We start from the raw sequence: 26,667 nt of genomic DNA on the forward strand, positions 1-26,667 counted from the left end.
ATTGGTTTATGAGAGCTTGTTTTTTATTAATATGATCAGAGAGCAAAGATAAGGTGTCAAGCGAACCAAACAAAAACTTGGAATGCAGAAGAATGTCATCATGTTTTATTCCAGCACAGTCAATCAATATCTATAAAGCTTATCATATCTTGAGTGTAATTTTTTTTTGTCGCGGAATAATGTGAAATAAAGAATAGAGGAGAATAGGTTAGTTTAGTTTAAAAGTTGGTAGCTCTCTCGGTGTTCCATCTAAATATACGTAAATGGAATGACTCCCACAAAAGGAAAAATATTTCTTTTTCACGGATTCCTTGTTAAAATAATTGAACAAATCCAAGATTACTCTTCTATAACGGCGAAAATGAAATCCTTTGATTTCGACGATAAATTTAACCCATTCCTCTGGATCTCGAAGACCATTCACGAAAAAAGTGGTTAATTGTAAACGCTCGTGATAATTAAAGTTTTTAGAAACCAGAATTCTCTCTATGTAACCAGGCCACGTGTATGCAGGTCCACAAACATCTTGGAAGGTAAAAAACACATGATTCGTTGGGCTGTTTCTGTAAACTCGGGTCTAGTGGATTGTTCATGATATTGCCTTCTATAAAATGATAAGATTTTGAATGCTATAGAATACCATATATGTAAGTCAACATAGCTCTGGATTTGTTCTTAAAGTTCAAAATACATGTTTACTTTAGATTTCAATAGTATAAATAATTACCGAGAAAAAGTACATTCCGGGTAATGGTATTCCGGGAAATGGTACATTCCGGGAAATAGTATTCCGGGAAATGGTACATTCCGGGAAATGATATTCTGGGAGATGGTACATTCCGGGAAATGGTTTTCCGGGAAATGGTACATTCCGGGAAATGGTTTTCTGGGAAATGACATTCCGGAAAATGGTTTTCCGGGAAATGGTAAACCGGGAATCGACGTACAATCATGACTCATATTATCCTTTATTTTTCCTTGACCTGAATTAATGTTAATATAACAACAGGTTACCGTGTACAATAGTTGACAATAAATTAACAAATTCAAAAAATTAGCTTTGGTTTTCCCTAATCAAATCCCGTGTGAAAACCCGTGACCTATTGCCCGAACTGTCAACTATCCTATACGTACATGTAAAGTTCACGACGACACTAAAGAAACTTTCAAGCTAGAGTTTGAATATTTGCATGGGATGCAGAGGTGTTTTCTTCCTGAAATACGAGCTAGCTGCCAGTTTTCATGCTTTTGTGTCCGCCTAACTATGAATATAGTAACTATCCCGATGTGGAAATTCATCGCAACATCGCGTGCCTGCGAAATGTCACAACAAAGGCAGTAAACAGAGCAGATTTTATTTTTGTTCTTTCTGATAGGTTTCTCTGCTGCTCTTTCATATTCGCACGAGTGTTGCGTATTTTATGTTCAGAAAACTTGAGTAATCATTCGGTACTTCCAATTCACTGCAGCGAATTCTTTTCACTTACGTATTATATGCTTATCGAGTGTGGTGTGATAAAAGTTCCAGTTCATCAAATTATTCACCGGGTTGCGGACTCGCGTACAGGTAGGGAAAAGTGTGTGGGGCGGCAAGGCGTATGGACCCGCTACGCGTAACGCGAGCATATTGTTTTACTCTCGTTTCCTGCAGGAATTGATATATATTATTCTGTTCTCTTTCCAGATAGATTTGCCTACAGTAAGCCAGTCGTTGATCGGTGCTTCAGCTGTGCGGTTGAGGTAAAAGGTGAATTTCTAGGAAGTAGTTTCGTGTCATAGTCTTCTAAAGTAGTTGGATTACTAGTATTTGGAAATGGCACTCTCACTTTGCACCGGTAAGGTTTTTACCGCCTTCCGGATCAACCAGCGGACGTTTCAAGTAACTAAGGTAAGTTGTTTTGGAGGACTACGGGTTCTGCTATATTATAACATATGTTTGTCGTTTATGTATTATTACGACGTTGATTGAATTAATGCCCATTAGAGAATCAACTGGTCATATCAATGGGTAACGAAATCTGCATGCCACTCAATTGAAAAATTTACGCATCACATTTCCCACAGATTCCAATTCAGCCTTTCGTGGCATGGTCAATTTCTAATTCGATAATGGAACCCGGTGAATGTTGCGTTTCTGAGCGTCACGAGTAACGAATGTTTGCTTGTTGACGCACGGTATTGATCTTTTACTTTGCAGTTGTTACTGCTCTTGTCTAAGAGCACGATATTTTTTTTATCTTTGGCCCATGGCAAGGTTGCACGCAGACACAGGAAGATATTTTTATTTTCAATCGACTGATCGTTGCAGCACGTAATGTTTTTGAATATTTTATCGCATAATTTAGCATTATACGAATATTAAGGACGATACGTTGATAGGTGGTAGGGCACGATAGATATTTCATGGAAGATTATTCCATATTTTGAAGTCATGGGTTGAACATTATTGCACAAAAGCCCTCTGACAAAATGTAGAGAGATTTGGACAAAAAAAAAACAGAATGGTTTTATTTGTGTGCTTGAAAACCGAGCAACTAAATTAGGTTAATAGCATTAATTATTTCTTGTGAAATTAAATTAGGTTCTCGCAAAACAGCGGTGAAATATATGTCAGATCATCAACCACGATTTTTAGGTCAATAGTGAAGAGCCTAGGTTCTAAACTGGTTGAAAATCAATGTGCTTTGTAGAACCTTCGTAAGTTTATTGAAGTGTAAAAGCGGGCTAAACACATACATTGTAAGTTTTGAGATCTTATCCTTTGGTGTCAGATTCGGGAAGAACCAACAATAAGTGACTCTTACTCAGAAAAGTACATGAAGACTTATATTGCCCATAATTCATGCCCCCCATTCGCAAGTCAGTCCCATGTTCTATGGGATTCCATATCTATATGGGACTGACTTACGATTATAAGCATACATTCCACAGATAAAATCAGTTAAAAAACTTCACAATAAAAAATATATTTCTTATGGCGGAGTCCGAGTTTCATGCGCGAAGTCAGCTAAGGAGGGTTTAGTCAGTTTGTTCCAATATTTTTCCCAAAAAAAAAAAATCGCTGCGAGATTCGTTTAATATTCAGTAGAAATTAATATTAAATTTTTGAGATCGGAGGCCATGACAGGCGATTTGTCTATCACCTTTCGTGAAATTTATCCGAATTTTCAACAAAAATTTTAAAAATTGAGGAAGCTTGAAAGCTATCGTTGTTTGAAGATTACTTATTCTAGAAACTAACACTTGAGCGGGGGAGTATAATACTTGAAACTATATATAGTTTCAAATTACGTCATTAGGCATTGGTACTACTAGAAAACATCTAGCACACTAAGGGAAGAAAAAACAACTCGCCGGTATGCACAATGTAGAAAGAATCTCCCTACGTGTCGTTTACGACGTACACCAAACTGGTAAACAACGTTCAGCCAGGCCTCTCTGATGCAGTATAAATTCACAAACCAATCAACTGAATAATAAAATGTCGAGCCCTCGCCAGCTAGCTACTCGCGCAACCGTTGTCTGTCCGTGTATTTTAAATAAGTTTTTTTTTCTCCTTGCAACTGTATTTCTCCCGGACGCAACAGATCCTTTCCTGTCGCTACTCTACCAAGAAGGGCTCAAAGATCTACGAAAGCGCCGATGAGGCAGTTGCGGACATCCCAGACGGAGCCAAGCTGCTGGTCGGCGGTTTCGGCCTATGTGGCGTACCGGAAAATCTCATTGGCGCATGCGTGAAGAAGGGTGTCAAAGATCTGACGGTGGTGTCCAACAATGCCGGTGAGTTATATTGTTTTTTTGTAGCTACAAATGTTCATCGAGCAAACGCGCGGTGTAAGGTTAATTGTATAGTTATTGACTATAGACAATGTCAAGGTTAGCAATAGGGTCGCACTGATAGATTGGTCTTTTTAGTATACATGGAACGCATGATTCATTCACGTGTGTGATTTTCTCACTTGTCTGGTTGCGAAGCAGTTTAAGAGAGTATAGGAGTGTGAGTGTGATAATCGTTGATGGTATTACTCCACATGCCGGTCGCAGAGAATTAGCGAAAAAAGTAATAAGGTCGTCACGGTTAGCTCGTACTTGTTAGAATAAACGGGAAAAGGTATTGGTTTTGGGCATATAAGGAAACAGGGGAATATTTAAACATATTGTTTGCTGCATTGTCCCGTGACGCTAAACTTTCGATAATTTAACGCGTAACTGTTATGCTAAAATGCACTTTTCAATTTTTTCTATTCGTCTACCGCGTATTTTGAGAATTTAATATGGAAACTACGTTAGTGAACCGCTCGAGAAATGATCTCATGGGACAATGGGTAAAATAACATAAATATACTGCCCATAGTCGCAAGTCAGAATAATTCAGACAGAAAAGAATATTTTACAAAAGTATGCATTTTGTAGCACTTAATCCAACTATTCCTAACACTTCTTGCTTTTGAAGGAGGTAAAGTACAGGTTAAGAGAACGATAGAATATTAACAATAATGGTGTAGCAACGATCTGATAGTTGAAATATCTGATCTGAAGGTTTTAAGTATCCCTATGAAAACAGTTTTTTTTTCAAGAAAAATGGTTTCCTTAATGTTTTCCACAATCTTTTGTTTTAGAGTTATGGTATTCTGGTTGCAATTGAAAATCGAAGAATTGACTCGCGCCTTTCGTTTTTTCCCAATTTGCAGAGTGGGCAACTAAAGCGCATCTTGTATACATGTTAGAGAATCAACTTGAGCATCATCTACACCAGTTGCTCTTTGGTTCCGCACGCTGAAAGTAGGAGAAAAATCGAAAGACGCAAGCTCACTATTTCGATCTTCAACTGCAATCAGAATATCGTCGGAAAAGTTGCTGTATGGTACCTATCGCTTTATTTGGTTGAAGCATACTAGTTCGAAATTCAGTCGCTAGGGCGGGGCTGTTATCAACTTTTTAATAAAGCTAGATAGAAATGTGGTGTCTTTGAGAAAGTTGTAGGTTTTATGCAGATGCAAACTTTGTAGGTCCTGTGTGTTTCGGGATACATCATGTTTTGGTTAAAAAATTTGCTTGCAGATTATGTTTTCAAAAATGCGCCATAATTCAAAACTTGTAGGACCTACAATTTTAGTATCTTCACAAGATATACTTGTAATTACCTGACATGCAACTTTATCGTAGACACCATCTTTCTTCTTAATTCCGTTAAAAAGATGACAGCGCCGTCCTAGCGACTGAATTCCGAACTAATATGAAATGATCAAATAAAGCGCTAAAGAAAGATAAGGAAAGGACGTGTGACTTGTGGGTTAGCCCGCTTTTGGACACTAGGTACCCCCGGGGTTACCCCCTCGAACTACGAAAATGCTCGTAAATTGAAAGGTAGTTCATGTAATGGTCTTAATTTTTCTAGACAACTAGGGTCAATGAACTATTATTAAATCGTGTTAAAATGAAAAATGTGGGTTAGCCCATTTTGGACGCCAGCCATTCAGTTAATATAACTTTTTGCAAAGGATAAATTCACATACACTGAAGCATCCATTTATTTCCGGAATGGGGCTGAAGATTGGATGACGAAAATCGATGTCTTGAACCATTTCGTAATTCGGTTTAGATAAATTCTCTATAATCTCAACAATATGGGTATTTTCGGAATGGGCTTTACGAATTCATGAGTGAAATCGATGTCTTGATCCATTTTGTAATCCAAGATGGCGATTTCCGGTTTAGATAAATTCTGTATAACCTCAACAGTATGGGTATTTTCGGCATGGAGTTGACTAATAAATGACGAAAATCGATATCTGAATCTATTTTGAAATCCAAGGTGGCGGTTTCAATTTTCTATAACCCAAATAACATGGGCATTTTCGGAAATGGAAAAATATAGAGCAGACATAGATACAGTGATGAATAATTATTTCAATTAGAAAATTTTTGCTCAATCGGAAGCTGATCTTGGTCTTCAAAATGACGTCATTCACCGATTTCCGTCATTTCCTTGTCAATCCCGTTTCAAAAATAACTATATTGTTAGGGTTATTGAGAATATTTCTCAACCGGAAGTCGCCATCTTGGATTTCAAAAAGGTTCCGATTGTTCATTTTCATCATTTACTTGTCAAGCCCGTTCCAAAATACCCATTTTGTTAGGGTTATCGATAATATTGCTGAACCAACAAATTTTAATAAGATTTTTTTACGAACTAAATTCATAATAACGATTTTTTTTACAAACTGTCTATCTCTATTCAACGCATTAGCTCAAATGGTAGGATAAGGGTGCGTACTGCCTAGTACTCGACATTTCGCTTCGCTCTAACGCGAGTATTTTATATTTTCCAGGCCAGATTTTTATTGATCTGCTCCTTAAGGGGTTACACTACAGTAGAACACGAAAAAATGGCCATGTTTCAGAAATTTTTCTATACGCAATTAAGAAGTGAATCGAGATCCTGTCAAATGGGATTTATAGTACTAGTTGTGAAGCACAAATAAGATTTCAAGTGTTTTGTGACAAGATGGTGTCCATGCAGCCTTTACCCGTAGACGCCTCTTTTTGGAAGGGGTCCATGGTCGGAAACCTATCTCCCGTAATTTTTATCCTAGAGCTTAAAACTAAATGTTTTTCGATTTCTTATAACAATAGCGTATATAGGATTTTGGCGATATTCTGTTTTTTTCACGAAATGGCGCTCCTTTTAGTGAAAAAAAACGCTGAAAATGTCATAAAAATCAACGCAAAATTGCTGATTAAAAAAAATTAACCAATAAAAAAATAAAATCCTACGTACGTCGCTGGAGAAATTAATTTTGAATATGCTGTGAAAATTTCAAAAACGATAAAGAATCATCAGTTCGAATTACGTTTCCGGTCAGCTAAAAAAATGTTGTTTCGAAAAAAACGCTATTGAAGTTTTCAATACGCTCGGGGTATCCATAAGAGGCGTTGCGGGATGGGTATAGCGTAGATGGTAAATCGATTGCCTTGTACGCAGCGCACCTGGGTTCGAGTCCCGACCCCGCACATAGGGTTAGAAATTTTTAATAAGAGATTTTTCTAACCCGAAGAGGCGAATGACCTTAAGGTTAAAACCTCTATAATCGAAATGAAAAAAGGCGTTGCGGCAGAATTGAAAATTTGTACATTTAGCAATTATTGTCGCCTGTGGTTTTTTGGTATATCATTTTCAAGATCCTAAAGCACATTTTAGATCAATAAAAACAATTTCGACTTTTTTTAAATTCTGCCGTGGTGTAACCCCTTAAGAGCGGAGCAAAGATGTTGATAATTATTTAAGTGCAATCCAGTCAGTGTAAGCCGAGTTATCAGCGATATAATGTGACATCGTGACTAATGAGATGAATAAGGGCACGTCTACCCTAAAATTCAATTTACGAATCCCCGGTCTTGTTCGTAAAGGGAGGTTCCAGTGTATTTAGTGATCCGTTTAATATTTTTACGTCCTTATTTCCAACAAAGCAATGAGAGTTCCCTATAAACTTATCTCTTTATTAGATCAAGTCACATCTAGAACAAACGTTTTTCAATGTAAAATATACATTGTGATAGAGCAAACTGAAAAACAACAAGAAAAATGTTTAATAAGATCAGGAAGAATTGGTTAAGTAGTTTAAGATTTTAGTAAAGAGTTTTAAAAGAAGTGAAAAAATAATAATCGCCGTGGTAAACAAACGTATGGAATAAGAAATATATACGATTATGGGCAGTATACGTCAATGCAGTGTTGTTAGGAATAATCACAATTTTATAACCGGTATCTTTTACAGGCGGTGGTACGTATTTGACGGTATATCATTGGCTCCACTGATCAAAATTGATAAGATTTTTTCATTTTATTATATTCGTTGGCGTTTGACCTTTCCAGAAAATCTGTTTTATTTTCTTTTTGAGAATTCAGATCTCTGTCTTTTTTTCTGGAAAGTTTAAAGGTTCTTTGACAATTTTGGTGTACGATTTTAACATACTGTTATGTCTGTATCATCTATATGTTCGTAAGTTTATGATTTAAAGTGAGTACAGGGTGTGCTATCTGGATGTATCCTATCTAAACATTGAACAACTCCGCCATTTTTCAGCCGATTTTACAGATAAACACAATTCTGAAACGTTATTTAGTGACATTTCAATAGTGAAAAAAAAATAATGACGGACGAAGCTCACTTCACCCTTTCCGGCGGAGTAAATAAACAAAATTTTTGAACGCCACTGCACGACCAGAGAGTAACATCGACGGCGCACGCTACCATTGAATTTTGGCGCACTTTGCTTGTCCACAAATGCAGAAAAAAGGTCTAAGAAACTTCTATTTTCAACAAGACGGGGCACTTAGCCACACCGTAGCCGCTACCATCAGATTCTTGCAGAGCAAATTCTCAGGACGCGTTGTCTCAAAAATGGTTCTCCGTATTTAACGGTACCAGACTTTTTTCTGTGGGGTTACTTGAAAAGTAAAGTTTATTCTAGCAAACCTAAGAACCTTGACATACTCAAAGCTATTAAGCCCGAAATGTTGCCCAATGTTATGCGAAATGCCCGCAAAAGAGCTGCTATTTTGTATCAAATGGGGGTGGTCATTTAATCGACGTTGTATTCTAAACCTGGCTTATAATAAATGGCATAAAATATCGTATCGTAAAAAAAACTTGTTTACTTGTGAAAATCGATTGAAAAATGGTGTAGTTGTTCAATGTTGAAAAAGGATACATCCAGCAGGCGCACCCTGTAGTTGAAAACAAAATTGAAAGGGCAGACCATACTTCGTAAACCCTCTTTTATTTTATTAAAGTGTAGCATTCGGCTAAAAATTTCTGGGAAATTTATTCTGTCATTTTTTTACTGACAAATGTAGCATTTTTGGATTTTGCTGAATAAGAACCATTTGTCTGTTACTGGTTTTACACTGATAGTTCATTTTTGCTGATGATTTCGGAGGAAATATTTTCGTCCAAGTTTCTCATTTGAGCTCTACTTTTGCCCTCTAATAGTCTGCCCTACCGATTTTTACTTTGGATCGCTCATGTAGCATGCTTAAAACACACATTTCAAACCTCATAAATATAATACTGTTAACATATCGTCGCTTTTGTGCTATCTTATGACAAGCGCCATTTAGCACATTTCGAGAAAAACGATTTTTAAAGTTTGAGATTGAGAATATCATGAAACTTATAAATAGTATAAACAACCCAAAGAACTATGCTATATAAGCCAAGACAAGTTTCGGCTTCACTGTGTCTTATCGGCATAAACAGAACTTCTGCTCGGACGGGACATCACGTTTGACCAGTTGTTCGATTGAAACACAAAGTGTATTTTAGTTTAAGAGATTTGCGTCAAGCTGGCGCTAATCTATTCCGACAAAAAAGTTAGTGTCGGTTTCTTATGAAACGAAGTCGAAACGCACCATGGAATAATTCAAAGAAGACAATTAATACTTCTATCTATTCTGTACTAATCTCTCAAATATTACGAAGATCGGTTGATGACTATGATGCGAGTTTTTACTATAAATGAAAACAAAAGTTGCACTCACACGTGTTGTAGGTGTGTATTGGTGACAATTTTTGTATGGCGTGTCATAATCGTGCATGGAAAATATTCCATAGAAAAAAATCATCAATTATTAACTTTTATTCATATCTTTGGCCTTATTCGGTCTATAAACAATCGGTAAGATGTATTTTAAAGGAAATGAGTCAGTGAATCTTGAAAAACTAATTAGCCCAGGTTTTTGCGTTTCGACTTCGTCTCTTCAGAACCACGGCACTTGACAAATGCACCGGGCTGACGCTAAGTCCAAAATTAGAAACACTACTTGTGAACACACTAAACCGACTTCTAACTTACGATCTAAGCGAAGAGGTTCTGTTTGCTGATGAGACATAGAGATGGGTGGGTATGAGATTTTTCGTACCCGGACCCGACCCGAACCCGAATATTATTTTTGTAAGCTTACCCGAATCCGACCCGTACCCGGATTTTATAAAAATACAAAACCCGACCCGTACCCGACCATGAAAAAGAATCCGAGCCCGATCCGTACACGATATTAAAAAACATTACAAACCGTGCCCGACCCGATCCCGATTTTCAATCAATAAATTTAACCTACTTGATTCGAAGGAGTAGGGAAGCCCAAAGGCTAGATAGCGGTATTTTCATTTTTTAAGGAAATTTGCTCATTACGTTCGAAAACTCACCCATGGATTCTACAAAACAAAATGAAATACATCATATGAAAACATATTTTACATAATTTGAGGTAAAAAATGAGATACAGTGCCATGTGCCTAATACAAACGAAGAAAAAGGAACTCCGCCAACTTTCGCCTTTCACGAACTAGGCCTAGGATCTCCTATTATTACTCTAGTTTACAAAATAAAAATAAAATTCTGGACATCAATATATGACCTCCAGTTTCGATGTAAAATTGTGTGCTGAATCCGAACAAGAAGTTCAAAAAATTTATAGTAGAACAGTTTTCGAGATAGAGTAAAAAGAATAATTTCTTCTTTAAAATAAAAAATGCGTTCAGTAAAATTCAAATATCTTAAGATATAGCGCACCGATATGAAATATTATTATGTTAAAATAAACGTAAAGATATGTACTTTTGGTCTTCCGAACAATTTGTTTTAGTGCGACTAATAATTCTGACGTTATTTACGAAATCATTTATCCAAATGATTGAAAACTTCAGTTCAGTAAAGGGATAAATCATCAGAAAATTGGTACTAAATAATAAGCATTATATTTACACGTGTCATACACATTCGGATATGTATGTACTAAATTCGTTGTAAACTACACGCTCCATAGCGCCGGTATATACATATCGGAAATTTATGACGGGGAAAATGTTAAATGCTCTCACTATCTTCACGAATGGTGGCTTATCTCCCTATTTTGTCACGTTTTGTTCTACTAACAATTTATTTTACGTTAATAAAACGGCTGGAAGTTAGTAATTTGAAATTATACTGGATTCACATAGGCTTTTACAACTTATCGATTTCACTGCACTGGTCCACAAAACCTCTATATTAAAATGCATTGCAGAAGTGTTACGTGCGTGCGCAAGTTACAAAATATTTTAAGTTCTTCAAATTAAAGGATAAAAAACCAAGTTCAAAAATAGTGAATGCTGAAATAAATCCAACAAGAATACATTATTTTGAACCTCAGATTTTGAGGTTTTAAAACTAAAATGAGTTTTGTACGAACTGCAAGATGTTGTTCTAGGAAGGAAAAGAAATTATTAGTTTTACAAATAATTAGTTTTTCAATACTTGACGTATGTACTGGTATGTAGTAAAGTTTGTATTATCATTGCACAAAACATATTCCGGGAGCTAGACTTTCAAGATATGAAACTTTATGACGTGTGAGGGTTGAGTTTACAACGAATTTTGTATCATAAGCGTGTTATTTTCTGTATAACACGTGTAAATATTACCAATCATTCAATGACTTATCACTTCAATGAGCCTGAAATTATTGTTGTTGTTGAATATTACCACAACTCAAAATCTCTCAAAATTCTTCATTTTATTTTTTTAACAGTGTTCTAATAGAGAACCCTTCATCTTTTATGAAACGAGCCCTAGAAAAAATGGAGACGGTTCAATACATTGACCCAGAGAAACTCAAACAATTCCTATTTTACAAAAAAAAAAATGAATAACTTTCTAAATTTTCGTCTGATTCAAAAAACAAGTGTTTATTTTCATAGGTTGTTAGCTTTCAGTTTCTTTCAAAAAAATATTTTTTGAATTTTTTTATCTTGCCCAAAATTTTGAACAAACGCTCATTTTTCTAAAAAAAAGAAAAATTTAAAAAAAAACTCGAAATACGATCAGAACTATTAGTCGCACTAAAACGAAATGCTCGGACAACCAAAAATACATGCAATTACCTTTAATTAAACATAATAGCATTCCATGTCGATGCACTATAACCGTATATATTTGGGTTTTACTAAACGTACATTTTATTTTGAAGATGAAATTTATTTCTCACTCTGACTCGAAAACTGATCTACGGTAAAATTTTTGGACTTCAATTTTGGATTCAGTATACGATTTTACATTGAAAATGACCATCAGCTTATTGAGTTCAAAAATGCTGTAAACTAGTGTTATCTTTCGGCATCAATCTTTACATGTGAACGAAACCAGAAATACCACATTCTAGATTCCTCTCGGCAACAGCATTTGACATGGAAGCTGCCACTAATCACGATGTATTTAGTGATATGCGAGGACATTTTTTACGAAACTATTTTACCTTGAATTCGGGGTATATTTCAGTTTATATGGGGCTTCTTTTAGTAAATTTTCGATAAGATCAATTCTTCCAAAAAACATCTAAACAAACATCAATTTTATTCTAACCAACTTCTGTCCGTCTTGATTGTATTGTATAATGTATTAAATGATCTTACAATTGAAAAAGGTACAATTTATCTGCTTATTTTTGAATAATCGGAATAATCTTGTGTATCAATAAATTTTGTAGTAACGCTAAACATTTTTGTCAATAAAACCATAAAAAAAACTAATTTTTTTATGTTTGATGGATAATTTAGACTATTTTCCTTAAACAGGTCGATAGAAGTCACGCAATACATATCTTTCCCATACAATGTTTTTCTTTCTGAATGTTGGAAAGATGAAGGAAATTTTCAACATTAATACTTCAAAAATGCTCGAAGAACTTCACGAAAAGCAATGTTTCCCTGTTTAATAGTACAGTAAAATTTAGATTATGAACTTCCAGTTCAAAATCTATGGATAGTCCCGTTCATTCGATACACGCTGATCTATAGGACGACTATATGTCAAAATGGGAATATAACGCTTGTTTTAATATTTTTCTACAACGATAAGTTATCATTTTCAATATCAATTGGCGGGAAAAGGTCTTCCAAACATTCATAAACATTTATATGGTAAATGCAAAATATTTCGTAAAAACCCGACCCAACCCGTACCCGGTGATAACAAAACCCGAACCCGCCCCGATTCCTACGGGTATGGGTTCGGGTCGGGTATTGGGTAAAAATACCCGTACCCGCCCATCTCTAGAGACATACTGAAATCGAACCTTGTTTTCAGCTACGCAGGCGAATGCAAGCAAAATGCAATATTACTCCCTAAGGAGAAAATCAGCTGTCCGCGAAGAAAAATATATTTTCTGAGTGCATATTGAAATTTCTAGTCTTGTTCCTATTAAACTAAAAATAACATATTGATGGTACGCAGAATCGATGTTTGTCTGTGGGGGTCCGCAGCAACCCAGGGTAATTTCTAAGGTGTCTGTGGCACGAAAAAGGTTGAGAACCGCTGCTTTATACATTTACTTTATAAATCGAAATTTGCTAATATTGAAGCTGAAATTTACAAACTTCGGCAAATATTGAAACATGCGTTTCTTTTCTGTTGACCCGTGAACTTCAAAATCAACACCTCGAAACAGTAAGGTAGACCAACTTGTAATACGACACCTCGCTATAGGGCAATCACTCAATTAGCACACAAACCACTTCGTCTACCGCCATGATCAGTTGCACTGGCTCCAACCAGCAAGTGATTAATATGCCACGACGGTTCGATAACCCAAATATTTGAAAATTTAAATAATGAGAATAGCCTGCCATTTTTCGCAGGTCATCACAACCAAACGAAGTGTGGTTAGCACCCGTCAGATCCGTGACCAGTGCGACCGGATTGAACCAGCTGCTCGGGTATGGTAATTATGCTTGCTATCCGGTGGTTTATTACGTTGAGAGCTAGAGTTGTGCTGATAAGCTTGCAGATTGTTCAGGATTTTTGGCACGAATCATATGATTCTTGTCGCTATCTTTTATTCATTGCACAAGTCTTCTTATCTTCGCAGACGTTTTGTTTTTGTTTGAAATGGTGTGACTGGAACACGAGGCAATCCCACCACTAGTGCTGATAGGGAACGGATCTGCCAACCTTTATCTTGGTAGGTTTCCTCGTCAGCGATAACTTGCTTATCATCAGGTTTCCACTAAGTAACAGGTGTTATGAAGGAGCTTAATATTTATATTATTATAAACAATTCTACAATGTTAGTTAATTTGCTTTATTCAGCTTATAGTTGTCAATAACATTCAAAACAAATTCTGCTAGCAGATGCATTCAATTCTAACTTGTTCAAACTGTTGAATAAAAATACTGAACCTAACTTATTAGCATCGAAAAAAAAGTTTTTGCCCAGTAAAGTTAAAATATGCTCATCACTCTATGACGAAAGCATTATTGTCAAACATTCTGCTTCCATCACATTAGCACGTCGTTATGTAAGGCGCACGAATAAAACCGGTTATACAAAAAGTTTGCGTGGTCTCTTGCGTCTATCTTGAGTTCAAGAACGTAAAATCTACAGCTTTATCTCACGACTACGATGTAATTTCAGTTGTCTGTGTTCCGCGTGTCGAACAGAACGCCGCATTCATTCGCAATAGCATTTGGGCGAACATGCGATTTTTTTTGGGGGTGATTGCTGTCTGCACGCGCCGATCTTTTGCTTCTATATTTCGAACACCTAGCAGAGTGTATTGCCCTGCTCTAGCGAACGTCATAGGCAGTATAATGTTTGAGTGACATAATTTAAAATAGAATGATGTTAATTCTATCAATCTTTATCTACTCATTTATGTGATATTGTGCGGTAACATTAGTTATTCAACGGATTTATTTTAGACGTGTAAATATCATAGCGTAGACTTATCCAGCTTCGGTGGTATTGAACTGTTTTGCCGTCGAAACTTGGAGGCAAAACTTTAGGTACAAATCGGCGAATTTAGGTACAAACTGATCGCTTCTGCGGGATTAACGCACGTATATGGCACTTGCTTTTATTGAAGTGACAGCAGTCAACATCACTGCGGCTAGTTCAGAAATCTATAGCAAACTGCAATATTAATTCTACCAAAAGGCAGTAGACAGTAGACAAAGAGCGGTTCTCATCTGCACATAGGACCATTTTAATAAGTATGCGAGAAAATTTCAATCAAAACCCAAAAAAAATACTACTAATTTTCCTTGATTTTGATATACAAAAATCCAGTTAACAAATTTTCAATTGCGATTAGAGCTATGTTCGCCTGTTAAAACATGTTAAGGTATGTCTAAGGAACTACCATTGATGATTAGCAAAAACACGATTTTTGATTGGAGACATCTCTAAATCATGTCCAAATTAAGTCATTTTTGGCTAGTTTCTAAATTCACATCTAGAACAAAAATTTGAGCTGACGCATGTGGAATACCACGAAGATCCGTCCGAAAATAATTAAAATCCTGATCGACCATCTTGGATTCCTATGCAACTTTACACATTTCATCGGCATGGAAGACTAAACATTTTCCATAATCAGTAAGATTATTTTGACTCAAGAGCAAGTTTTTAAAAGAGCGTAAACATTTCTACGTGCATTAATATCAATTTTTTTGCTCGATTACTGTATTTTATACAGCAAAACTTTCTGAGGATGAGTTAGAGAGAATGTGCGAAAAAAATATACACTGAAAAAAATTGTGTGTCATTTTTCACAAAAACAAAAATTTGTGCTAAAAATTTAAATTTTTAAAAACCCATTTTTTCTAATTTTTTATATTTTGTCAATAAAAACTTAAAAAGAAACGAAATATTTTGAATGTGATTGTATGATGGAGAACTTATCGGTAAAAAAGTTTTTCTAACAATAACTTTATACATGTTTTAAATTTCGTGTTACAATGTCAATACATACATAACTGTAATTTTATTACAGAATATATAATAAACTCATTTTAAATCAAAATGTATTTAACAAAAATCTTCCAAAATGCGATAGTTTTCGAGATATTTGGAATTTTGTTCCAACAAAAACAGTTAATTCGAGTGATTATGCTCTTTTTAAAAGTTATTCGCGTTACCCAATTATAAAATGTCAAAAATCTATCGTTTATCGTTTTAAAGACGCAAAAGAAACTTTTTCAGTGTATTTGGATCATGGAGAAGCTTTCAATAAAAAAAATTTCTAGCAACTTTTATAATTCTTAATATTTGTAGTCAAAAATACAATTTTCTTTTCGAATATGATTCTAAACGCTATTTTAAATCAAAATGCTTATAACAAAAAAATTGTGAAATGTAATTCTCGAGATATTTCAAATTTTGTTTTAACAACATAATTATTTTGTTTTATTACGACCTTTTCAGAAGTTATTCGCGTTTCTCCGCCAACAATAATAACTTTTTCAAAAGGCCCATAACATTTCCTGTAACTTTCTCTTTGACGTCAAGGTGATATTGTAAACCATTTGAAAGCTATTTGGAATTTATCATTTTAACCTAAATTTTTGTCTTTGTGAAAAATGACACAACTTTTTTTTCAGTGTATATTTTTTTCGCACATAAATATTCATTACCTGAAACTCGTTCTCAGAAAGTTTTTCTGTATAAAATACAGTAATCGAACAAAAGAAAATTTGAAATTAATGCACGTACAAATGTTAACGCCCTTTTGAAAAATTTCTCTTGCATCAAAATATTGCAATTGTCAGAGAAAATATTGGAGATTCATAAACCGAACACAACTTCAAAGTTTCGTTCGAATCGACGATGATCATATTTTGTGGTCGACCGGTTTCTCATGGAATCCCTCATGTATATTTCAAAACTTTTTCAAAATGTGGAGAGGTCTAGTATGTATGTATACATATTTTTTAGAGAGCAGAAAAAATGTTCAAAAACAACCTGAGCAGGAAAAAAATGCACAAAAACCAAAAACTCAGGGAACGGGTTTTGGTAGTCACCTGACCCGCTAATTCAACTACCCTTGTACGGAACCTGATTCCTCCCCGGAATTACCTTACGGCATTACTTCGGGAAGAGGTTTTTTTTATGTGCACAGCACACACTCCTATCCAGCTACTTAGTAGTTAATTCTTGCAGTAGGCTTAGGTAGCACCCATCCTTGACACACTAGCACTTTTCATCCATCCATACAACGTAGCAATTTTTGTCTGGTTGTGGTAAAGCTAGCTATGGGTTTAGAATAAGTGCACTTCCCCTACGAGGACAATCTGAGCGTTCAACTTCAAAATGTCTAGTTTACCAGGCATTTTGGTTCCCTTGTGCCACTTCCTCGTTGAGCTCCCGACTTGTTCGTGAACTACTCGATCTAGTACCCGACAATGGATCTAGCCTGCTTCGACGAAGAGTTACCCGGCGAGGGATGTTCGAAAGCGAGCCAACCAGCCAGGTGCCGAGGTTAGTTCGGCGATTCCGGTGCAAAAGGGTTTCCGGTTTGCTGGAGCCCCGGCGCGACTGGTGGTGTCTCGTCGCGGTCTACTCAGTTTAGTCCCCGGCGGTGAGTCTAGCTTACGCCGACGGAGGAGTTCTTTCAATACCGATTCTTCTTTGGTTTTCGCTATATGTCTATCGGAATAACCGGTGGGGTGCGCTGGCGTTTCGACGACCCATACTCGGTGCTCTGTTGCAGTCAACTCGACTAGTCCTCGGCGGTGGATCTAGCTTATTCCAGCGGAGAGTTCCCTGGCGGTGATTGCTCTTCCGAAACCGTTGCTCGATGTTCATCACGCCGTTTCCGCTGTTGGACGATCATGATCTACATCATAACTCTGTTGACTGCGTTCCACGTCTTCACGTATCTTGTCATTCTGTAAGCTACATTATCCGGGTTGATGACAGGTCTTCCCGTTTTAAGTAGCTCCATAAACGTCGCTTCAAACCTCGGACATTCGAAGACCACATGCTTCGGTGTCTCCTCGACGTTCTCACACTCCGGGCACAATGGTGACGTTGCGTATCTGCATGAAGATACTTCCTGAAGCAGCCGTACACAGAAAAAAATATTTTGTAATTTTAAGTTTATTTTCATGCACATATTTGGAGCATCAATATAAATGTAAAATTAAGTTCCACCACAAATACACACGACTTTTCGTGCTTTCTTCAACGAATTTTATTATAATTTTACACGTGGATTCAAAATTACAGTTTATTTAAACGGAGAACCAATGCACTTCAATGTATTTTTACTCGAATGTTGCTGTAAAATGAATGACATGTAAAATTACACGAATGAAAGTGTAAAATTGTATGCTTTTCGATGCTCCAATTGAGTGCATTGATTTTAACGTAATGTTCAATCAAATTTTTGATTCAATCTTTGTATGTTTACGTTCGTATTGATTTACATGTCGTTTAAATTTCATTATTTTTTGGTGTGTAGCCCGATATGAGCTGTTTCTGGTGGAAGGTCATCTCTCCGTGCTATCTTTTGACCCACGTCGACAGGTTTGGGATGAGCCAGTAGGTCCTTTTTCCTTTCTCCGTATTGTCCCATTTCTGTTGCCACGTAACCATCGAATCGATTCTGATCATCTTCCTCACGTTTCTGGCATTTCATTGATAGTAGCACTTGATATCCTCCGCCAGGGTTATGCAGATGGAGATCATTTCGGCGATAACGCATACTGCCTCCGAAAATATTATTCTGTACACAATCGCAGCTCATACGACGACCAGCCGGAGCGTCCTTGTTAAGCGGTTCCGCTTGATTTTCAGCGCCGCACCCCAGGCAGGTACCCCATATCGCTGTATCGATGACGAAGCACTAGATAACAGACCGACGTTTCGCAGGTGTACTCAACGTGGTTGTTAAAGGTCAACCGGTCGTCGATTATCACTCGTCGTCTCTGTTGTCTCTGTTACCGATACCTCCACTTCTCCAAGTGTCTTACTCATTACCGTTAGTGACACGTCGTCCGTAAACGCACAATTTTCCCGGGCAGCCGCAGTGTTAAGACCCCGTCGTACTTCCCGTTCCAAGGAGTTGGACCGAGAATGGAGCCCTGAGGAACGCCCGCTGCGATTCGCATTGACTTCTGCCCTTCGTTCGTCTTGTACATTAGTACTCTACTCTGGAAGTAGCTCTTCAGGATCTGGCTCAATCTTCTGTGCAGCGCTGCGGCAATGATCTATACGAGGCTGGATGGCCCGGTGATTGCCCTGACTTTAACAGCAACACCAGCTTCTGTACCTTCCACATTTCCGGGCAATTGCCATCATCTAAACACTTCTGCAGTAACATCCTGAACAAGTCTGGATACGCCAGGATCGCTTTCAGCGCCACCTTTGGTATTCCATCCGGACCGGGGGCTTTCTTTGATTTTAGTCGCATCGCCGCTTCTTTGAGCTCGTCGTTGTTCCCTTGACATTCGGCTATGATTGCTCCTTCTTCTTCGCCGTACATTGTCGGTGACCAAGTAGCTGGATCGTGCTTCGGGAAGAGACCCTCAACGATTATTTTTAGCTTACCCGGGCATAATTCAGCTGGTGTCGACGGGTCCTCATCTTCGCCATGACGACTCAGTACGCGTCCCCCAGGGATTTGCGTCTGCTTCACAGCACAGCTACCTATGGCAAACTAGCTTGCTAAGCTTGATCTCTCATTTTAAAGCGTCCCTACTTTCTCGAAACGTCACTTGCGCTCCTCTCTCGCTCTCCGATCTTGCTCTCTGAGCCCGCGTTCTAGCTCTAAGACACGCAGCGTGTACCGAAAAAAGGCTAATCCGATTGAAATAATAGCACATTTTGATCCCCAAAACGCTCCTACATAGTGTTTTTGCATCTCTGACGAATAATGTTAAAATTGCGCAAGATCTATGTCGAAAGTTAACCAGGTTTTCTATAATGCAAATACATTGTGTAAAGCTTAGGACAATAATAGGAGTGATGCATTTACTTCGATTTTGTAGGCACACCATTAAATATCTGTCCTCTGGGAAGATTCACGATTACAGAGCAGCAGGTTGTATCAGCAGTCAGCCAATTAAAATATTCCGTCACTCCTGGTCATGACGGCATACCTTCATGTATTCTCAAGAAATGCGCTAACGTATTATTTTCCCCGTTGACAATTCTTTTCAACAGTGTTGTTATCCCGCCAGTTGGAAAAAGTCAGTTATGTTTCCTGTTTTTTTAAAAGGAGATCGGCGAAATGTTGAAAATTATCGAGGAATTACATCGTCGTGCGCTTGTTCCAAAGTATTTGAGATCGTGGTGAACGATGCACTCTGCATCCAGTCAAAGTTACATTTCCCCTGACCAACATGGATTCATCCCAAAAAGACCAACTTCTACGAATCTCGTTCAATTCGTCTCACTCTGCTTACGAAATATGGATGCTAGTGCTCTGATCGACACGGTGTATACTGACTTGAAATCAGCGTTTGACGGAGTTGACCACGGAATACTTTTAGAAAGATTGAAGTTAACAGGAGCTTCTATTGATCTGATTCGTTGGCTCGAATCGTATCTGAGTGATCGTAAACTTATAGTGAAAATTGGATGCGCATCCTCCGCCCCGTTTTCAAACAAATCGGGCGTTCCTCAGGGAAGTAATTTGGGCCCACTCCTGTTTACAATATTACCACTTGGGTGTCGCATATTTTATGCTGATGACGTCAAATTATACATGGTGGTCAAGTGCATCCGGGATTGCTTAGTTTTGCAATAGCTCTTGGACAGATTCGATGACTGGTGTTCAATAAACTAACAATCAGTATTTACAAATGCACTGTAATATCGTATCACTGTAAGCATAAGCCAATTTCGTATGACTACTGTATTGGAGATCTTAACCTTGAGCGTGTTCTACAAGTGCACGACCTTGAAGTCACTTTGGACTCGGCACTCACGTTCCGACCTCATTACGACCATATCATTAACAAAGCAAATCACCATATGGGATTCATGTCTCTGTCTCCGTTCACTATGCTGTGCCTTGATATGGTCGATCCTAGAATCTAACTCCATGGTATGGTGTCCGTACAATCAACATGGGTAGCCAGGATTGAAGCATTACAAAGGAAATTCGTTCGTTATGCATTGAGACGCCTTCCGTGGCAAGACGTTATCAATCTTCCGCCATACGAAGATCGCTGCAGATTGTTAAGTCTACACTCGCTGGAAAAAAGAAGAAGAGTAACCCAGGCTGTTTTCGTCGCTAAAATACTTCTTGGTGAGGCAGATTCTCCGGAGCTATTGAGCCAACTACACATATATGCACCCGAACGTATGCTTCGTCAACGAAACTTTTTGCTTTTGGAACATAGGAACTCTTTGTATGGTTGTCATGACCCTATTCGCTTCGTTTCTGCCACATTCAACGAAGTGTTTGCGGATTTCGACTTCAACGTGTCATCTACTACTTTCAAGAACCGGCTCTTAAAGAGCTCTTGATTTGTCTGAAATTTAGATGGAGTCTCTCCAGAAAACTTTTTACGATTCTCTCCGCATTTACCGCTTCGTGCCTTGTTTCTACAATTCGTAACTATATAACCCTATTGTTTGCACAAAAAGGCGAACAGCTAGACGAACCCCGTTCAAAAGAACAAAGTTTGGAAGAACAGATCCGGCGAAAGGCTCGAAATGAGGCCAATGGAAAAAATTGTTTTCTTATACTCCTCGATTGTTGCTTAACCCTCCGGAAGTCGCGTTTGTGGCCCACTGAACGAGCAGCCGCTAGTGCCCTAAGACGATTTCGTTTGATTTTCAGAGCAGCGTGCACTCAGTGCACTAGCGCGACTGTCGAAAGGTTAACGCAATTGCTTGCATACCAGAATTTTCATTGACTGAAGCGAAGGTTTTTGGAGCCAATCCCATATTTTCCCTCCCGCAGACTACACCATCGATCTGTACTTCCCCGGCGGGTACGTATACAAATACTTATTCGTACACGCCCAAGTGTTGTTTAGTTAGATCACGCGATATATGGATGATGTTAAATGGCTTATCTTTGGTCCGGAAGTAGACCGTCCAGGGGCCGGTTGTATTAGATGGATATGGTTTGTATTGAAAATTATCCCCATTAGTCAATATTATCATGCGGGCTTCAATATCGCGAAAAAGGTTCTATCGCAGGGAATGCAACGAAATTGAAAAAGAATGGAGGGATTGGTACTTAGCTGTACGAAGGTTCAATGTAGTATCAGTAATCAATAAAAACATGTTCGCTAAGCCATCGGTCATACAGCCCGTCAATACAGGGTGTTTCCAAATGAATACAAGCTATTATCAGGGAGTTTTCATTGTCACTTACACACGCCATGTCTAAACTTTCATCAATACGAGTAGAAATTACTCCGAATCTTACTACCCACTCGGGAAAAAAGTATTCCGCCGGCCCTGCTCTCTTGCAGCGCACGCTAATCTCTTTTTGCCTTCATGAACATTTAAATTACACAATTATATTTTACTGTAACACATTCTATTCCAATTGGCGATTTGCGGCAAAGCCAAAATTAGTCATGTGACACCTATGATTCAGCTCATGAACTGGCAAAGTGATACAATTTGCTTTTTTTCACCCGTAAGTGAGTCGTAGCTTACAACAAAATCTTCATTATCTTCTCGGAAAAAGCTTACCACTGCCAAAATATGAATGAAACGAGTAAGAAATTTAGTTTTATTTGCAATTATTCTGAAATTACAGCCATTTGCAACTATTTCACTCATACATTTCTTCGAAATGTAATCGGGGTATTGTGGTTATAAAAAATCGTTCCATAAATAAAGTTCCAACTCGAAACCGAGACCCAATCAGTACTAATGTCAAACTCCTTCATATTTTGAACTACGTAGGAGATTCAGTGAAGACTATCGGAGAGAAGGATCGGCTGTGCATGATACAAAGCTGACACTTTCCTATTAGCCGGATATATTCTTTCCTTGCCTGATCTGGAGAGTTTCATGAATTTACACCATCTCATGAAGGTTTAGCTTAACTTAGGACGAACGGGAAATGCTGTTGCGGCGGCTACGGTGCTCAACAAATTACATTTTGAAACAGCGCGCATATAGCTCTACGAATAATATTAGAAACCACTATGTTTTACACTCTTTTCGCAAGATGTTTACTCATCATCTTATAAAATGATGGTTTTCCTTCATTTTCATAAACAATTATCAACAAATTGATCGGTAATTTGGTGTTTAAAAGTCATTTCTACCAATGTTTACAGAAAATATATGCACTATGACAGAACAGAATCAAATCAGTAACACTTTCCTTCCAGCGCTATCTGCGAGCGGTTTCAACGTAGAATCGCCAATTAGCATGGTCATAGTCGAAATGCTAACGATGTGATCATCAAGAAAACGTTAGCCAACCTTAATCGTCTTGAAAACAGTCGAATAGTAGTTGAGAACAATTTAAAGCAACATCTGATGTTGCTCTAACTGTTTATAATTAAAGACAGCATATATAGATGAATCCGCCATCCAGCCTTGTTTGCATATCGTGCATAATTACGCTGACTTTCCCCATTCACCCACTTCAAAACCGATTCGTATTCCACGGAACACGCCAAATCGATCAACTCGAGCCTAGATTTTTGGAAAATAAAAAATAGGATCGTTTCAGGCTGATGTAAAAGTAAAAGCTACCAGAAAAAGAACTTTTGTCATACCCTCGAAAAATCCGAAACATTTTCGGTGATTAGTTGACAAAACCTACTGTTGAATCAATATCTCAAAGCTACGTTTGGATACCATGTTCACCACATTTTGTAAATCATTTCAAACGCGATTTGTGTTTCGTTAAATTAATGTTTACATGTAAAATTAACAATACGTATTTACTATAACCGGTGGCGGTTGTTGGGATTTAGCTTAAACCTTTTTTGCCTCACACGTACGCCATATCATTCAACGGAGTAGATCGTTTCTCAAAATAGTCATGAAAGCTTTTGTCGTCATCACAATGCAAGCTTACGTTTTATACAGTAATAATCCGCAATGAAACCCCTTCAACAGGTATCGACTCCTTCGGTCTTGGCTTGTTCCTCCAACAGCACATGATCAAGCGCATGATCGCTTCCTACGTCGGCGAAAATGCCGAATTCGAACGGCAGTACCTGACCGGCGAGTTGGAGCTGGAGCTGACCCCACAAGGAACTCTGGCGGAGCGTATCCGTGCTGGTGGAGCGGGAATTCCAGCCTTTTTCACACCAACTGCCTACGGAACATTGGTTCACGAAGGTGGCGCACCGATCAAGTACGGCAAAGACGGATCGGTTGAGATCGCCAGTCAGCCTCGACCGATGCAGATGTTCAACGGAAAACCGTACATTATGGAAGAAGCCATCGTAGGTGATTTTGCGCTAATTAAAGCTCACGTTGCGGATGAGTCGGGCAATCTAATATTCAACAAATCAGCACGAAACTTCAACCCGACCATGTGCAAAGCAGCTAAAACTACCATCGTTGAGGTGGAGGAAATTGTTCCTGTAGGATCCCTGAATCCTGACCAGGTGCACATGCCCAGCGTGTTTGTGCATCGCATCATCAAGGGAGCTAAGTACGAAAAGCCAATCGAACGACTAAGGATACGCGAGAGTAAAAAAGTCGGTTCCGTTGTGGCTTCCACGCCCGCTGCTAAGCAGCGGGAGAGAATTGTCCGACGTGTCGCACTGGAGTACAAAGATGGAATGCACATTAACCTGGGTATCGGTATTCCAGTATTATCTTCCAACTACATCAAAGGAATCAACGTGCTGTTACAGTCAGAGAACGGCATCCTTGGACTTGGTCCCTTCCCGGAGAAACACGAAGTCGATCCGGATCTGATCAATGCTGGCAAGGAGAGCGTTACCGTATTGCCGGGAGCATCCTACTTTTCGTCGGACGACAGCTTTTCCATGATTCGCGGTGGACACATCGATATCACCGTGCTCGGTGCGATGCAAGTGTCGCAGTTTGGAGACCTGGCCAACTGGATGATTCCTGTGAGTATAGTGGGGTTATAATAATCTATGGTAACACTATTAAATTTAGTGAAGATATTAACATTTTAGAGTGCTGACTTGAGCATTGTATTAATAAGATATGCATATCTTCTGAGTCCCCCGATAAGAGCTAATACAAAGTACTTAATGTTATTTATTAAGTGTGTATTACCACGATTTCCATACTTATAATTCAGGCAATCCTATAGTTTTATATCCATAATTAACTCTTTCTCTTAGAGAACTGAACAAAAATTGATAGAATAGGTTGAAACTTATTTAATTCTCCCGCTAATTCATATTATCAAATACTTCCATTTTTCTACAGGGCCGTTTGGTGAAAGGTATGGGTGGCGCTATGGATCTCGTGTCCGCACCGGACACCAAGTGTATCGTAACGATGGAACACAATGCCAAGGACGGTTCGCACAAAATCCTCGCCGACTGCACGCTGCCAGTGACGGGTAAGAATTGTGTCGATATGGTCATCACGGAGAAAGCGGTGTTCAACGTTGACAAGGAACGGGGTCTCATACTGATGGAAATCGCCGATGGCATTACGGTGGAAGAAATAATCACCAGCACCGGTTGCAATTTCGAAGTCTCACCGGATTTGAAACCGATGGGTCAGGTACCGGAGTGAGCGGGATTGGTGGTTGTTTAGGTTGTAATTGATATATGCTCTACGTAATGATGCGGTATCTCACACATTGCTGGGAAATATGTGGATCATGTGAAAGACCTCAGGAACGGGCACTTTTTAATCAGTTGTGTCATTGTTCTTCATTTGCCTTTTGAAGATTATTAGGGTTAGTAAGTGACACACTATCGTGTTAGTGTATAAAGCTGTTTTTGTTACTGCAGTTACAAAGTACGCATAATTGGTCGAATTTTTAATCCGATATACAAGGTATACAACGTACTAAAATAAATAACGTAGAGAAACTAGTTACTGAAACGGTTCTGACCAGTTTGAAGATGCAGATGGTGTTATCTGAGAGCTATTTTTTTGTTACTCAAGATGAAAAAATCAGTTGACGACGTTAGGTTCCTTACTAATATGGCTAGTGTTTTTAAGCGAACCTGATTTACAATATCAGTGACAACAGCAACTTTGCACGAAAGAGGGATTCGTTCGTCCTGAGGCTGAAAGCTTCTCAGTTTCAGTGAAATTGTAATACGTAAAGCGATATGACGGATCCTTTGGTACCTGGTTTGAAGGTACGTACTTGACACATTGTATTGTTATTAATTTATATGGCTCGAGTAATTCCGTGGGCTTGGCGGTGGACTCCAGACTATAATTATTCACGGCTTACATATACTAGGCTAGCTCGTTCGAGTGTAAACATTTGACGAGCGCGCGTCAAATCGTCGGCGAAAACAATTACATGGAATTCATATATTATTTACTGCTAATGAATAATCGGCAGCTGATAAATTTCAAGGAAGCTATGTCGATGTCCAAAACCTTTGCTGTGAACAGAAAATTACGGTGGGATATGTTTTCTATGGCATGCAGCCAAATCCCCAATTTACGCTAATAATCACATAGATGCACTGATTATCCACTGCGTCTGGTGTAATTATGGTGTAATGTAAGTCAAGAATCCATTGCACACTATTTTTTTTTGTTTATCTCAACGATTTCTCTGACGTCGCCGAAAACTGTCAGTTCGCGGAGTAGCAAGCCTCGTTTCTGTGAGTCGTGATAATTATTTATGCTTGGAGATCTGTAGCTTGGAGACCTCGGATTCTGGTGATCCCTAGAATCTAGTAGCAACACGGTGCGTGCTTCAGGTGGTAGATAGAAGCTAAGCGATA

At 38.2% G+C, this 26,667-nt stretch overlaps 1 protein-coding gene across 1 annotated transcript; it reads left to right on the forward strand.

Moving 5' to 3' along the window:
- The first annotated feature begins 1,357 nt into the window (after positions 1-1,357).
- LOC131689398 (succinyl-CoA:3-ketoacid coenzyme A transferase 1, mitochondrial) lies at positions 1,358-25,791 on the forward strand. Its single transcript, XM_058974460.1, has 5 exons — positions 1,358-1,567; positions 1,685-1,888; positions 3,588-3,780; positions 23,873-24,843; positions 25,172-25,791. Exons 2-5 carry the CDS (start codon positions 1,814-1,816, stop codon positions 25,484-25,486), a joined length of 1,554 nt encoding a protein of 517 aa, XP_058830443.1. The 5' UTR covers positions 1,358-1,567; positions 1,685-1,813; the 3' UTR covers positions 25,487-25,791.
- The last annotated feature ends 876 nt before the right edge of the window (positions 25,792-26,667 follow it).

This window comes from Topomyia yanbarensis, chromosome 3 (genome assembly GCF_030247195.1).
Source record: "Topomyia yanbarensis strain Yona2022 chromosome 3, ASM3024719v1, whole genome shotgun sequence".
Taxonomy (NCBI): Eukaryota; Metazoa; Arthropoda; class Insecta; order Diptera; family Culicidae; genus Topomyia; species Topomyia yanbarensis.